This window comes from Dendrobium catenatum, unplaced genomic scaffold, assembly GCF_001605985.2.
Source record: "Dendrobium catenatum unplaced genomic scaffold, ASM160598v2 fragScaff_scaffold_238, whole genome shotgun sequence".
Taxonomy (NCBI): Eukaryota; Viridiplantae; Streptophyta; class Magnoliopsida; order Asparagales; family Orchidaceae; genus Dendrobium; species Dendrobium catenatum.
In genome coordinates, this window is record NW_021318700.1 from 321,212 (window position 1) to 338,142 (window position 16,931).

The window sequence follows — 16,931 nt, forward strand, 5'->3', positions numbered from 1 at the left end:
ATGACCGGAGACCCTCCACCACTATTTAGGCGGAACCAAGAAAATAGGATCTGAAGAAATTTGAAAAAACACAGTTTTCTCTCACTAGAATCCGGGAGCCTCTCTCACTAGAATCGGGGAGCATCTTTCATTGTAATCTGCATTTATTCATGGTTACATTGTTTCCACTTTTGTTTATTTGTTAAAGGAGGAATGTGATAGCTTGTCTATCACTTTGTAGTTTATATTAGGCTTTTTTAATTTATGCTGTTTGCATTTTTTTTAAAAAAAAAATAGTAAGAAAACATTCCCTAACAGAGCCTTAAATTCTCTAAATTTGAACTAGACGAGAATTCAATTAAACTGTGCTTAAATTCCACGATACCAAACAGCCCCATAGAGTTATTCAACAATGTCCTATTAAAACGGAAAGTTTTTGTTATGTAAATGCTGTAATTGCAATCATTCCGTTTCTGGATTCCAATTTCATAAGCCAAGGAAAGGGTGCCAGCACAGGTTAAAGCTTTTTTGGAAATCCAAATAAAAATAAATTAAAATATCTCCTGCAGAATCAAAGCAAAGAACTTTGCTGCTTATCTGGTTAATTTTTCTTAACTATTCAATTAAGGGTATAAAATTCGTATTTTTTGGAGATTTAGCAAATGTCCATTAATGTTGATTTGCTGGTTTCTTAAAAAGCATTGCGTTTTCCTGGAGGACATCCAGCGCCTTTTCACGAGCTCGAAGAGCTGGTGGAAGTCTGGGAGATTAGGGGGGAGTCAGAGAGAGAAAGAGCGCCATGAGGAGCATTTGGGTTTCTGGGATTATTATGTTGGTTTTTGCGAATTCTATTTGCTGTTCTGATGAGAATTTTGAGTCTTCAGACAGCCCTTTGCAAGTGGGTCTTACACTCATTCAGACGGCAGAAGCTACAGGAGCTGGTATGATTCATTTCTTTCACATTATCATTGCCCTTTAATGTCTCTTGCTTTGCTGGTTCATTAAGAATTTGAGACTTTTCTTCTGAATTCATTCATTTGCTTTAGAAAGAAAGTTTTTTTTTTTTTTTTATTCGTTAGATCCTTGGCTATTCTTTTCTTGACATTTCTACTTGCTAATCCAGATGTTTATCTAATAATTTTTTCATATACTGTCAGCTTTAAACTCTTGGGAATTGTTTGATTGTAAGATTTAGCGAAGATTGAGGGGTCGTTGTGTATCCATTTTTGGGCAATATTTACCTTAAATCCTGGCCAGTTATTGGTAAAATCAAGAATTCTTAAACCTCAGAATTCACAGGATTTAAACGATTTAAGAAATTCTGTCTCATAGAATTTAAATTTGGAAACAAATAGACAAACAAACTAAACAAATTTATAAGATTTAGTGCTTGTCATGTCAAACAGTTCATTCCTCTCAAAAGAGGGTGGGAAGATTTAAAATTGAAAGAAGGATATTTTGCTGTAAATAAGCAAATGATGGGATCAAAGCTAAAAATCCTTCTCTTATATCAACCGCACATACTATAGAAGATGAAAATATGAAGATTTCAAAAATTATATATTAAATAGCTTGATGTATGTGAATAATATACTCTTACAATAAAAAGCTATCACTCACTACAGCTTCTTCTATTGCATAGCAGACACAAACGCCTTTCTTCCTATGTTTTCTTTTGTTTTTATTTCAAAGTGTGGGTTTCTACAAACTTCAATCTGATGGTTCTATGGTGGAAGAGAGTAACGAGCCTCAGAAGTGACCTTAGAAGCAGAAGAGGCAACGAATGCCACACAAAAGACATGATATATGCTTTCAGGACAGCAGATATAATCTCGTCTTCTCAATCTTGTATTTCTCAACTTAGTTATATTTTCAAATTGATCTTATTTTTCGCATAATTTTTGTTTTCTAGTAATAATGTTCATTGTCTGTTCCTCTTGTATTTTTACTTATTTGAGAAAACTGTATTTTTTGTGGAAAATAAATATTAAAATATTTTGATTTATTTGTTTCTGCATTTACAGTATGTTTGGATGGAACCTTACCCGGTTACCATCTTCATCGCGGCTTTGGATCAGGAACAAATAGCTGGCTTGTCCAATTGGAGGTAACCAGACTAGAAATTAAGAAGACTCGACTTGAAACTAAGAATTTATTTAGGATGGCTTTCTTAGTGTTTATTAAAACAGTTTTTTAGTACAAAAATTTTAATTTTTGTACTAAAAACTGTTTTAAGAAGCAGTAAGAAAGTTATCTCAAACAAAAGCTTACATTTTAGTGATCATTATTTGGGGCAATCCAAATTGGTCAAATTCGATATTTTACTCTTTTTCTTTTTTGCTAGAAAAATGCAAAATCTATTTCAAACATCAAGAACGAAAAAGAAGGAAAACGAAAAGGAAGATCAAGACATAAAAACACAAAGAATTTCTTACAGATTTACCTAACTAATGGCAATATCATGTTATCATCATTTTATATTTCACTATGATTTAATTATGAAGAATAACAACCTTAATTCCTCTAACATAATATAATGACAACACCCCACTCTTAGGCTTCATTTGTGACGGCTTTTTTGTTGCTTCTTAAAGCAGCTTCTTAGCACAAGAACTTAAATTTTTTTGTACTTAAAAACTTCTTTAAGAAGAAGTAAAAAAGTCATTCCAAAACAAAGCCTTAATGATAATTACAAAAAAAAACTAGGATAGCCAAAAGTAAAAAAAAAAAAAATCCAAAATGCTCTTAATAAAATAGCACATAAACATTGAGCACATTTAAGTATGCATAGCATATTTTCTTCATTGGGCATACAAATAACTTAACAGCCTTCTAAATTCATATAAGTCACATTTTGTTTGAATATTTTGATTTTTTTACCAACAACTCAGGGTGGAGGTTGGTGCAATGATATAAATTCATGTGTGTACCGCAAAAAATCTCGCCGAGGTTCCTCAACCTACATGGAGAAAGTTTTGCAATTTACTGGGATATTGAGCAACAAACCTGAAGAAAATCCTGGTTCTTTTTTGAAACTGATCTGAATAAGCAATGTTCCTTCTTATTTGGTGCACCAGTGGTATAATTAAATGTAAAATCGAATATGCCACTTGTAATACTCATCCTTGTATACTTTATGATACTTGCAGATTTCTACAACTGGAACAGAGTTAAGCTCCGTTACTGTGATGGTGCATCCTTCAGTGGTGAAGGCTCCAATGAGGTTGTCCGAAAACATTTTTATTGAAAAATAAGCTTTCGTTGGGATTACTTTCTTACTGCATTCTAAAACAATTTTATCAAACAAAAATTTTTAGTTAAAAAAATTTTTGTATTAAGAAATTGCTTTAAGAAAAAATAAGAAAACTGTCTCAAACCAAACCTAAAACTTAACCCAAGTCAGTGTTATTTTATGAATTTCTAAGCTTTATTGATACCAGATTTTATATGCTAAAAAGCATTAAATTGTTTGCATTTTCCCGTGAAGTTTTGTGGCAGAAAATGTGCTTTTTTTACTTTAGCTGATGGTCCATGTGATCCATTGTTATTTAAAGCTACATAAGATGAAATATAAGCATATTTACTTCATTATGTACGATTTGGTAATCGGTATTTGTTGCTTCTGTCATTTATTCATTTCTATTGAATTCTTAAACACAGGTCATTTTGATCTAGTAGTTGAGAATTTTGGCTACCAACTAAAAGATCTTGGATTCGAGTCTTACATATGTAATATGTCTATAAGTTTGCCTTAATTTACCTAAATGCCAAAAAAAAAAAAAATTTAAACGATTTTCTTAACTGATAAATTTGTTAATCCGCTTTTGATTTGTGTATTTTTTATGATTCAATATCTCACACTTAAGTTTCCATTATATATCTTTTGGTTTTCTTAATCTTTTTTTAGAATCTTTTTAATGCAACATAATAATTGATAACAGCTCCCTTCCAATTCTTTCCTTTTTCTCTTAATGGATCTAGGTTTGGTGCCAGAAGGGCATGCTTGTGTTCACTGCATGATTTTTAGGATAATTTATCTAAGTTTTGATGTTTTTAGCTCTCCTAAAAGTAATTACTCTTTCCTTTATAATCTCATATACTTTATTTAAAATTATTCTGGTTGCTTAAGGATTGAAATATGGATTTTAACAATTAAAGTTCAAGCTGATCCTACCCCAAATCAATATCAGTTCGCTATTGTTCAATCTTATCTTGCACCTAACCAAGTTTTGCATGGGCCAGTTTAATCTGTCTCAATTCAAGACAATGATGATTCTTTAACTATAATTCAGGCTTCGTTTATGACAGGTTTCTTATTACTTTCTTAAACAGTTTTTTAGTACAAAAATTTTTTGAACTAAAAGTTTTTGTATTAGAAAGCTGTTTTAGAAAACAGTAAGAAAATTATCACAAACGAAGCTTCAATTTCAATTCAAACCGAGAAACTAATCCATTTTTGACAATTCCAATCTCCAAAAATAAACTCTTAGTCCAACGTGCGTATGTAGGCTGCATCTCTTCAATTTCGAGGCCAACGCATTTGGGTAGCTGCCATGGAAGATTTGATGTTCAATGGAATGAAGGATGCAACACAGGTTACTCTTTTTCCCATTACTTTTTCTCTGAATTTTTTTTAATTCAGACTCATATCTCATTACCAGGCGCTTCTTTCTGGCTGTTCTGCTGGCGGATTGGCATCCATACTGCATTGTGATGAATTTCATAATTTATTCCAAGGAAATACCAAAGTTAAATGCCTTGCTGATGCTGGCATGTTCCTTGATGCGTGAGAGATAACTTTTCATTATATTCTGATTGCTTACTTCTCTATATATTTTTTTCAACATACCCTTTTTTTTTTAGCGAAATAGCTTTGTATGAAACACTTGTGGGATTAATTAAAGAAAAAAATTATAGAAAAACTTCCTTACAGTTTCTAGTTTCTTTGTTTCAATTTACTTATTGTTTGTATGGTTCTTAGTGTTGATGTAGCTGGAGGTCGCACTCTAAGGAACTTCTACAACGGTGTAGTAACCTTACAGGTATTTTTTTTTTAAACCAAAACAAAATATATTAATAGTAATGGATACAATACAAGACCACAGCAGGGCCACATATGGAGAATTACAATCAAAGAAACACAAAAAGCGATAGGTCAAAAGTAATCTGAGAAAAAGAATGACCAAATCAGAATAATAGGACTCAAACCGCACCTGGTTGTCAGGGAAGGGCCATCCAAGGAGGAAAAAACAAAACTTCCAGGAATCCAAGCCGAAAGCAACCAAACCATTAAAATGAGCCACCAAGGTTGCCAACCAAACCCTGGCCATCCAAGACGCATGCAGTAAAACTGCTTCATCATAGTCCTATTCGATTCCAACTCAACAAAGCAACCAAAACCGAAAAAAAAATCCAAACACCACAACCACAAAACTTCCAAAAAGGAAAATCATTTCTTTTTAAACTTTCTTTTGCGATGCTTGACATAATTATCGAGCGAGCCAGCTTCCCAGTCGCTTTTAATAATATCCTCCCCTCCTACAAATGACATGTCATCATGTAACCAATCACATTGCCTCAGAACACTATCTCTAGCAAGTTGGGCTAACATATTAGCATTCGAGATAACAGAAATAAACACATCCATCAGAGGCAGCACGACTCCGGCCTCCCCAAACTCAGCCAAGGATTCACCACCCCCATCAACTAAAGAGATAGAATTATCATCTGATAATTCTGCAACATCAACACAAGTAGGAGTAGCCCTAAGATTAATACAACAATTAATATCATTCAAGGCCACATGAGCAGGAGTCACAGCAGGAGAAATATCACCATCAACGGCACCATAAATCGCCAATCCACCATTAGCGAACGGAGAGGCACTAAAGCAAGCCGCATCATCAGAAAAAGGAGCTGCTGGGAAGACAATGGGGCTAGACAGATTGGAAACTAAAACCATATCAACCAAACTAAGAATAGGATTAGGATTTAAACAAATTCCATCAGCACCAACAACTTCACCACCAATAGAATTAACAGGCAGAGAAGCAGGAGATACAGCCACACGACTAACAATCAACTGGATTCAAAGGCGGCAAATCAACAAGAGATAGGCCAGCCACATTGGGATTAGGATGGGCAGGAACACTATCAACCACAACCCCAACACCCATCGGAAGCTCATTATCCTCAATAACCCGTAAAATGGGTTTAGGATAAGAAGAAGCAACAACCAGATCAATATCAAGTGAAGGACGGCAAGCACCAAAAGAATGGCCTAGTCGTTTACTTTTGGCACAATGAGGAAAATCCTCCATAACAACTGGTTGAAATACCCTAATTTTTCAGGACCTAGTCAAATTTTATCCGAAAACTTCTGTGTAATATCGATTTATATAAGCACACGGACCACACACCCGGTTGAGACCCCAACGCAGTGGTGTTATCCACTTTAAGAGGATTACCAAAAAGAAGCCCCAAACCATGCAAGATACGAGGGGAAAAAAATGAGGTCGCAAGCTAGGGCATGAAATCCATATCGGAACAATGGGAGACTCATCACCAATGTCATCAGAAGGTGATCATTTGGTCACCTTCATGAAACAATAAAAAACTAGATAAGACCTATGGCAAAAAACCCTACTATAGTCGAGATCGTTCTCCAACTTAATGAGCACATGAGATTGATCCAACAAAGTAACAGAAAAAATGCCATTCAACTTAAGGTTCAAAAAAAAATTTTTTATCAAAGGGAGACTAGGTTGACGAGATGGGAAGAAGCCAACTAAAGAAAATTTAAAAGGTTCAGCCAGGGCATAAAACTCCTCCAAAACCAACAAAGAAGGAACACCACGAAACCAAAACCGTTTAAGGTCGGGAAATCTACCAGGAATAGAAGTCCCATATAAAGCTTCCATGAACGAACAGGACTTTGCCGATCCCGCCAAAAAACCAGGATCGGTCTGCCGGCAAACCACCATGCTGGCAAAAGAAAACCACAAGAAAAAAATTAATAAGAAGCAGTAAGAAAGTTGTCCCAAACGAAACCAAAATCTTCATTAGTTATTGAAATCAGACAATGATTTTAATCATTGTTTTGATTAATATAAGGAATAATAGAAAACTCAAAGAAAATTATTATGATGTTTATTTCTTTAAAAGCTACCTGCACAAGCAATAGGAATTATGAAAACAACTACAATTTTGATTATGATTGATCTCAAAGTTATTATATTTGTTTTGAAAGATGCTGTAATACAAATTTTATTTGATTAGAAACTTTTTCCCTAAGAATTACATCACTTGTATACTTCTCATCAACCATTCACATTGCAGGGGGTTTCAAAGAACTTGCCAGAGTATTGCGCATCGAGAATGGATGCAACTTCGGTTTGTTTATTTCCAAGAAATATTAAAATGATAAAATTTATTTCCCAAACTTTTTTTTTTAATTTTTTTTTTAACCATATATATTTTTTCTCTTGCAGTGCTTTTTTCCAGAGAACCTGGTGGCCAATATTAAGACTCCACTCTTTCTGTTAAATGCCGCATATGATGTATGGCAGGTACTTCACTTCAAATTTTCTAACTTATTTCATGAGGATTGCAAATTAATTATTTTAGAGTTTCTAATTTATTTCAAGATTGTCTTCTTTGAATGTTCAGATCCATGAAAGTTTGGCCCCAGTTACAGCTGACCCCAAAGGTTATTGGAAATCATGCAAATCAAATCATGCTAATTGCAATGCAAGTCAAATTCAATTCTTGCAAGGTATGTTTTAGCTATTCTTTTTGTTAATTATTTGCCATTATTATCATAAAACGTGGCATTCAGGTTAGGAGAGTAATGTATTAGATTTGGCTTATGATAAGAAAGATAGAGATAGAGCTAAAAATACTTGGTCAGAAATATTAGAAATGACATTTTTTTTTTATTAAATTCTAATGAAAATTTGATTCTTAACAGAACGCAATGAAACAAAAGGCTTCATATAGCCAACCTCAGGTAGTGGGATAAATGTTTGATGTTGTTGTTGTTGTATTATAAATATCATGTTTAAAATTCTCTATATGCAATGGCGAAGCCATAAATTTTTAAAGAGAGGATCCAATTTTAATCTTGCTTGAACTGATTTTTATATTTAGATTCAATTAATCACTTTACTATTTATATGCATTATGAAAAATCAATATACTCTATGAAGATATGCTTGAAAATTTCATTTTTTTTTTTTGAAAACCGCTCATGGGAAGCGCCCGATGCAACGTTTTCTAAATTTCGGAGTGTGGCATGTGTCCCCCCACTATATGGTTATCGTGATTGTTGCTAGATTTGAAGCAGGCTGCAAAAATAAAAAATAGTGACTATAAATTTCTTTTACAGATTTTCGTGATGAGATGATTAATTCCATTGAAGGGTTCACCTTATCACAGCAGAATGGATGGTTTATTAATTCATGCTTTGCACATTGCCAAACTGAGAGGCAGGATACTTGGTTTGGAACTGATTCCCCTGCCATTGCCAATGAGGTACCTTAATTCTTTTATGCATATATATGATATTAAATTTTGACCAATTTAACCGAAATCTAATGATAGTAAAAGCAGAACATGATTTGATCTTTGAAATCTATTTAAAGATGTTGGTGAAGAAAATAACTTACATCTTTAAGGTTTTATTTAAGATAGTTTTTTTTTTATTTTCTAAAATAATTTTTTAGTATAAAATTTTTCGAACTATAAATTTTTATACTAGAAAGTTATTTTAAAAAGAAATAAGAAAGTTATCCCAAATGAAACCTAAATAATATAATATGATCGTGAAACAAACATTATAATATTCAATTTGTAAATATTATTAGGGTTTCAATCAGATCATGAACCATTAGGCTTATCTGAATAAATGTTTTCTATGTTGTGCTTGACCAATTAACAAGCTAAATTTAAAACAATCATCGACCAAGCCTAAATTGGATTATTTAAAAAATTTCAGTATAGAATAAAATTAAAAAAAATGAAATTTCAGTATAGAATATATATTAAATTAACTTTCTAGTACAAATTTTATTGAAAAATTTTTTATGTTAAAAAAGCTGCTTTATAAAACAGTAAGTGAGCTTTCCTAAACAAAATCTAAGTCAACCATGATTTGAAAATCTCTCTCCCCCCTAATTAATTATCCACATAATACATAGTAAACATTTTAAAATACATAGTAAACATTTTAAAATAATATAGCATGCCTAATTTATTATATTAAGTAATGATATGTAACTCATTGTATAACATATAAATCATAGTAACATGATCTAAATACTATAACAATTTATATTATATTGAAAAATATTTTTGAAATATAATTAATAGTAATTGTTTAAGTATAAAAAATAAAAAAGCTAGAAAAAATGACTTCGAAAATTATTATTTGGTTAATTTGGAATTATTATTTTTAAAATAATGTCGATGACAAAAGCATCATATGAACTGTGATTTTTTTACTTTAATTAATTACTTGATTCATACTGTATGTATGATTTTATCTTTTATTTTGCCAGAAGTTGTATAAATAGTATTGTTTAGTTCTTTTAATAATATATAGTTATATGTTGTAGCCTTATAGCTTATTGATTTCGCTATTAATATGCAGGGAATTGCACAATCTATTGGTGACTGGTACTTTGAAAGAAAAACGGTGCAGGAAATAGACTGTCCCTATCCTTGTGACAAAACTTGTCACAACCTCGTATTTAGTTAAATCACATTTTGCTGAAGTATTATGTGCTCTTACGCCTCAAGTTTTTTTTATGAGGCTTGCGCCTCAACTTGGTTGAAACCCGCCTTGAGGCCCGCCTCGCCTCACTGGCATGAGGCTTACGCCTCATGCTATATATATTAAAACTTACATAAATCTTGTAGTAAATGCCCGATATTGGACTCTATAGGAGAGGAGGAAGGGGAGAGAGCAGTTCATCATAATGATGATTCAAATGAAGAACCCTTAGTAATGATAGCGCTGATGACTTATGAGTTCTTATGTGATATGTCATTGCTATTTATTTTTGGAAATTTAAATTATATGTTAATGAAAAGAATACTGGGATTTGAGAAAGATAGAATTTTGAGTTGAACTATATTTCATGTTGTCTTATTATTGGGATATTTTGATTTCACTTAATATCTTATGCTTTTTTAAGTTTTATATTATTTACTCATTAGTATATAAAAAATTTATCATTTTCTGTTTACGCAATCTTTTGATTTTGAGACTTACGCCTCGCCCCACGAATGAAAAACGCCTCAATACCCGAATACGCAATTTTAAACATTGCTCGAGCCAACTCTTTTTTTTTTATATATATATTTTCCTAAGTTTTTTTATTGGCATCATTAATTTTTGTCAACTTCAATGTATGTCTCGGAAGCATATAGATCTTCTCAGAATTCCTTTGGGCAGTAATGCAAACCTCTTAGAATTCGCATTAATAACTCCGAAGACCACTTGACTTCTCCACACATGTTGACCCATACACTAAAGGCATGTGAAAAGAGCAAAAAATCGGTGACCTAAGTGATGGTCGGCAAGCGCGATGCATCACTTGAATGGTCAAACAGCTTATGATCGTCAAACGGACTACGCCGTTGTGATCAGAGCATCAAAATTGCCTAAGTGGGAGCCCCTTGCGATCAAATTGAGTGAAAGCGGTCAAAATCGGCGACTGACACCTTAAATCAATCAAATGACGTCCGATCGCAAACTAAACTCTCCCATTGCATTCTGAACATTAGCAATACCCAAAATTGACTATAATTTCGCTCTACCAAAATTGTGTGAGGAAATCAATGCGCATCCTGAGACAATGAGTGGATTTCGAGGTGACAACACGTGAATCGAGATAAAGACCCATAAATTTAGGCGAAATTTCCATTTAAATCTTTGTTATTTATTTTTATTATTATCATCATCGTCATCACCAAATAATGATTTAAATTAAAATAGAAAAAATAATCATACCTCTACCGAAATTCTACTCAAAGCCTGTAGAGTCGACCGCCCTTATCCTACTCAGATAGGCCCCGACCTATCCCATCTCGTGTCTCATCTCTCTATCAGATATCCTGCTCAAATCCTGCAATGGCAGCCTCGATCATGCTCTGACACGCGTTGTTAAAAAGAGGACGAAGCAGGCTTCCTTTTTTTCATTCATCCGCACTCCCATGTGTACAAGTCCTATTCATGGCAAACGTTCGATCCTCAGGCACCAATCGGGGTATTGGCAAGGGTTACAGTGGCATTGTAATCAGAGAAGGTGCGAAGACTCTGGTTCACCAAGAAGTGGTTGAAGGCAAAGGAAATAGGGTTTTGGCTGATCCAGAAGCTGGTGTTGATCATGATCCTGCAATTGAGAAGATCATTTTAGATAATATTCCGGAGGTATCTTCATCTGCTGGTGCGATCTTGAAGGTTAGTAAATTTGTATTGAATCAATAAGATGTAGGCGGCCATGTGTTAAATTCTGAGATCGAGGCCTCTGCTTTGAAAGTGGTTGATAATATTCCGCTAAAGAAGTCAGTTTTGGATAAGAACCTGGAGCCCTTTATTCAGCTGGATTCTTCTGTAATTGATTCGAAGGAGAATTTTACTGAAGCCTGAAAAAAAAAACCCAACACATCAAGATTTCGGTAGATAAGGTGATAACGGAATTGACTGAGGATGGGTTGGCGGCCAAGCTTAATGCTGAGAAGGAGGTTTTAAATTTGGAAATTCTTAGACACTCTCTGGTAGTTAAGGTTTTAGGAGACAATTTCTTTTCCTTTGTGTAACCTGGAATTGAGGAAGCAGTGGAGAAAATTTGGTAGTTTTCATATGACGTCCATTGGTATGAACTGGATTTTATGTTCATTTAAGTCTATGGAAACGATGGAGGAAGTGCTAAATGGTGGTCCTTGGTTTGTGGGAGGCCACATTATTGGGATGGATAAGTGGTCTCCTCTTTTCAACTCAAATTCCTTCAGGGGAATTACTGCACCGGTTTGGATTCGTTTCCCCTATTTAGCCCTGTATTGTTGGGATGAGGAGAACATCATTAGGATTGCTTCCATAATAGGTGCTCCGATGTATTTGGATGGTAATTCTTTTAAATGGGGGAAACGTGAATTTGTTCGGGTGTGTGTGAGACTTAATATGCAAAATAGACTCCCAAATGGTGTGTGGGTTGATGGAATTGCTGGTCGGTTCTTCCAAAAAATAGAATATGAGAAGATTGATTTGATTTGTTATCAGTGTGGCATTGTTGGTCATGATAGAAAGGATTGCCCTGAATGTGTGAAGAAGGTTCCTTGTGATCAGCCGGCAAGGAAGCCTGTTGTTTAGAAAGTTTTGGGAGGGGTGGTTGGTTCAAAAGAAGATGAAAGTGAATATGGACCGTGGATCCATGTGCAGTTTAAGAACAGGAGATTCAAAAATTGGAAGATGGCGGGAGTTGGTAGACCTGAGAGAAATACAACTGATGTTAATATACAGGCTCAGGTTCATCATTCTGATACAGTGCAAACTCAGATTCAACATAAGAAGGATGAGGTGGAGCCGGGACTGAAACAGTTTTAATTATCTGGTTTGGAAACAGATAATGATGTTCGTAAAGAGGAGATTGCTATGGGGGTGTCAGTTGCTAACAAATTTGATGCCCTGCTTGAGGAGACTGAAGAAGGGGAAGTGATGAATCATACTAGTGTGGTCAAGCAGAAGGAGATATCTGTTGCTGCTGATTTACCTGAGCGTGTTGAATATGTAGTTTCATAGAATAGCAATTTGGTCAAGTTTAAACTGTCTAATGAATTGAAATCACTGGGGCCTCTAGAACCAGATCACAGGAAAAAGAGAAAGGAAGGAAAAGGAAGTGTGCCAGGAGGGGAGGGCTCCCCAATGGTTAGTTAATGAATTCATTACTTTTCTGGAATTGCAGGGGGGCGAGAAAAAAGGAGGCTTCCTTGTATCTCAAGGAGATTTTTAAGGATCATGATGTTTGTTTTGTTGGTTTGATGGAAACCAAACTATCTAGTATTGAAAGAAAGGATGTTGATTTCCTTATTGGGAAGGAGTGGGATTATTTCCATTTCCTAGCCGTGGGTACTTCTGGGGGGATTTTGGTCTTGTGGAACATGAAGTTGGTCTCTTTTGATGTTGAGAAGAGCTCCTCTCAATTGGTGGTTGGTTCTCTTTCTACACCTTCTTTTGGTGTTTGGAAGGTGGCAACGGTGTATGGTAGAAGATGTCATAATGAAAGAAGGAGTTTGTGGAACTTGCTTGAGGTTTGTATGAAGGATTCGGGTCCTTCTATTGTGGGAGGGGACTTTAACTGTATTTTAAACAAGGAAGAGAAGAAGGGTGGCAAGAGATTCTTATTCTCTAAAGGACCTAGAGAGATGAAAGAATTTATGACTAATTCTGATTTTCATGTTGCAGGCTTTGTTGGACCAAGTTATACATGGTGTAACAATAAGGAGGGGTCCTCTAGGATTTGGGAAAGACTTGATAGGTGCTTGCTCAACTCCTCGGCTTTACACTTGCTACCGTATGGGAAGGTTAAGTATCTTGCTCGTGTGGCTTCTAATCACAGCCCGATTGTGTATAGTTTGGATACTAAGAAGATTAATAGGAGCAAGGTTATTAGATTTGAAGATACTTGGAGGTCGTATCCGACTGCCTGGAGTATAGTCTCTAGTTCATGGAAGAAGGCTGATTTTGGTGAAGAGGTGGAGGTGCTACACAGAAAGCTTAGGAGGACGTTGAGAGCACTATTTTTCTGGAGTAAAAATAAATGCAGAGATCTTTGTAAAATGAAAGATGAGCTTAAAAGAGAGATCCTGGAATTGCAAATCAAAGAGGCTTCGAGTTCAAGTTTTTCTGGTGACGATTTGCTTAATCTTAGAAGGAAGGTTTGTGAGCTTAATGTCACTCTTAGAAGACTTTCCATTTGGTGGAACCAAAGAGCAAAAGCTAGGTGGCAAGAGGAGGGGGACACTAATTCAAAGTTTTTCCACAATTTTGCTTCAGCCCTTAGGAATTCAAAGTGGATAAGGCAAGTTAAGGATGCCAACAATACTCTGGTGGAGGAAGATGATCAAATTGAACAAGTCTTTCTGTAGTTCATTGAGAAGAAATGGAAGTATAAAATTTGTTACTTGACTGGGTGGCCTTATCCTTCAGAAAAATAGAAGATGAGTGCTTTGAATGTTGCTGCCTTGGGTATAGATTTTACTATGGAGGAGTGCAGAATCTCTGTTTTTCAGCAAGGTAACAATAAGTCTCCGGGACTTGATGGTGTGACATCTTCCTTTTTCAAATGCTACTAGAATTTAGTATGTGAGACCACTTGGAATGTGATAAAGAAATTCCTTAAATCTGGCGTAATGCACAAGGAATGGAAATATACGCTCATTGTCTTAAATCCTAAAATTAAAAATCCGGTTGGGCCTTTTAATTTTAGACCCATCAGCCTTTGTCAAACCACCTATAAAATTGTGGCCACTATGTTGGTTAACAGATTGAAGACATGTTTGCCCAGGATGATTTCAGAAGAACAGGTTGCATTCATTCCAGGGAGATCAATTTCGTAGTATTGTTTGTTGGTGCAGGAGATTTTAAATAAACTTAAAGTATCAAGAAAAAAAAACAGGCGCTGATGGCTGTGAAACTCGACATGGAGCAGGCGTATGACGGTATGGGATGGCCAACCTTGAATCATATTCTACACTGGTATTGCTTCCCCTCTGCCTTTTCTAGGTTACTAATGGAATGTGTGGTTAATGCAAGGCTTTCTATTATCCTGAATGGAAAATACACGAATTGGATTGATGCTCACTGTGGATTCAGGCAAGGCTGCCCTCTCTCACCATATCTTTTCATTTTGTGCTCTCAATTGCTTTCTAATGCAATTGAGCAACGAGGTCAAGAATTGGGCATTCAAATATCTCCTAGATGACCCAGGATCTCGCATCTTCTTTATGCAGATGATATGTTGCTTTTCTCTCAGGCTATCACTTCTTTGGCACGTTTGTTAAAATGCATTGTGGAGGATTTCTGTAATTGGACGGGCCAAAGGGTGAATGTTAATAAATCCCAGATTATTTTTGGTAAGATTGTTAAGAGGTCTCATAAGAATAAGGTGGCTAGTATCCTCGATTTCTGGGTGGTTAAGGAATTGCATTACTTGGGCATTAAGATTTCTTTACAGAGAATGGGTGTTGCTGACTTTCAGGATCTTTTATGCCATGTCTCGGACAGATTAAATGTTTGGGGGAAGAAGTCTCTTTCTTTGGGAGGTAGAATTACACTTATCAAAACCTCTTTGCTTTCATTACCAAGCTTTGCTATTACTCATTCCCTGGTGCCAAAGAGGGTGATTCATGAGGTGGAGAAGTTATGTAGGAAATTTCTTTGGCATAAACAGAATGGGAAACCTGGGATGCATTATGTTGCCTAGGAGGACATTTGTTGTTCAATTATGGCTGGTGGTTTGGGTGTTCAGTCTAGCACAACCAAATGTGGTACTCTACGGGCAAGGTTGGCCTGGAACTATATCCAAAAACCTGAATCTTTATTGCACCAAATGTTCAAAGCTAAGTTTGGTAACACTGTCCTAAACGATAATTGCTCGAAAGGATCTTCCAATGCTTGGAAAATATTAAATGATGGAGGCAAACACTTGAAACCCATTGTGAGATGGAAAGTGGGAAGAGGAGATAAAATTCAGGTTCTAAGTGACATTTGGGTGTTGGATAAGTGTCTAAATGACTGACCAACCTTTGTTGACTATGATGCTTTGGAAAATTTGAAAGTTCAGTATTTCATTTCTGATGCTATGGAGTGGGATGAAGGAAAACTTCTCAATTTTTTCCATGAAGATCTTGTTAGCCTTATCAAGAAAGTGCACATTGATGGTCAGTGGGAGGATCAGCTGGAAACCATTTGCAAGTTTTCGGGTAAAACAATTTCTGTGATGGCTTATGACAAAGTGATGAAAGGGAAATGAGTAAGTGATGATGTGGGATTTTACAGTAGGTTTAAGAGCTTAAAGCTAAACTATAATGTGGAAATCTTTTGGTGGAGACTTAGTAAGTTTGCTATTCCCACTAACCATTTTCTAAAGTTCCATAGAATTGCAGCTGATGATCGTTGTGCTAGAGGTTGCCAGGTGGTGGAGAACTATAATCACATTATTGTTTACTGCAAGTATCTTTAAGAAGTTGTTAGTAAAATTCGAGAATGGGGATTTTGTATTCCTGTTTTTCATTCTTTGGAGGGCTGTTTAGCTGAGGTGAGAAGGTGTTCTGGTCGTAAGTCTGGCTTGATTAGAATCTATTGCGTGGCTGTATTCCTGAACTGGAAAAACCGAAACTTAGTAAAGCATGGTAAGGCAGCTATGCCCTGTTCTTCTGTGGCAGCAAATGTGCTTTCTCTATCCGTTTTGAAGTCTTCTCCTTATCTAGTAAACTGGGGTGCTAATCTCCCAAGGGAGTGTTATTGTACTTGGCGCCCTCCTCCGCTAGATTGGATTAAGATCAATGTGGATGCTTCCTTGTTGAGTTCGAATAGAGGTGGTATAGGTGGTATTTTCAGAGATCATAAAGGTAGACTTCTTCTTGATTTTGGAAGGAATAAGCTCATTGGGACATTGCCCAGCTTGAGATGGAGGTGATTGTGGAGATAAGAGAGTTTATACAAAGTTGGATGCTTGAAAGCTTGGGTGTTATCATTGAAAGTGATAATGCTAATGTGATTACATTCTTACAAAATTCTTTGAAAAAGGTTGATTGGCACTTGGATAATTGGCCGGCCAATGAACTTTACATCCTTAGTTACTTTAATAAGGTCATTTTTCATCATGTTAATAGGGATTGTAATAAAGTAGTCGATTTTTGTGCTACTTTAGCTTTAGATGGTAGCTTTT

At 35.4% G+C, this 16,931-nt stretch overlaps 1 protein-coding gene across 1 annotated transcript; it reads left to right on the forward strand.

Annotated features, from left to right (window-relative positions):
- The first annotated feature begins 644 nt into the window (after positions 1 to 644).
- LOC110101344 (pectin acetylesterase 12) lies at positions 645 to 9,736 on the forward strand. The gene is made up of 12 exons (XM_020829205.2): positions 645 to 920; positions 2,004 to 2,086; positions 2,871 to 3,000; positions 3,129 to 3,202; positions 4,488 to 4,574; positions 4,641 to 4,765; positions 4,961 to 5,021; positions 7,318 to 7,371; positions 7,470 to 7,547; positions 7,648 to 7,753; positions 8,366 to 8,511; positions 9,629 to 9,736. Exons 1-12 carry the CDS (start codon positions 779 to 781, stop codon positions 9,734 to 9,736), a joined length of 1,194 nt encoding a protein of 397 aa, XP_020684864.1. The 5' UTR covers positions 645 to 778.
- Positions 9,737 to 16,931: the final 7,195 nt, after the last annotated feature.

Excerpts from the sequence above, each read along its gene's own strand:
- LOC110101344 (XM_020829205.2), top strand. The coding sequence starts at position 779 with ATGAGGAGCATTTGGGTTTCTGGGATTATTATGTTGGTTTTTGCGAAT. Across the intron at positions 3,001-3,128 it reads CAAACCTGAAGAAAATCCTG|ATTTCTACAACTGGAACAGA; the intron begins GTTCTTTTTTGA and ends TGATACTTGCAG. Across the intron at positions 3,203-4,487 it reads GTGGTGAAGGCTCCAATGAG|GCTGCATCTCTTCAATTTCG; the intron begins GTTGTCCGAAAA and ends GTGCGTATGTAG.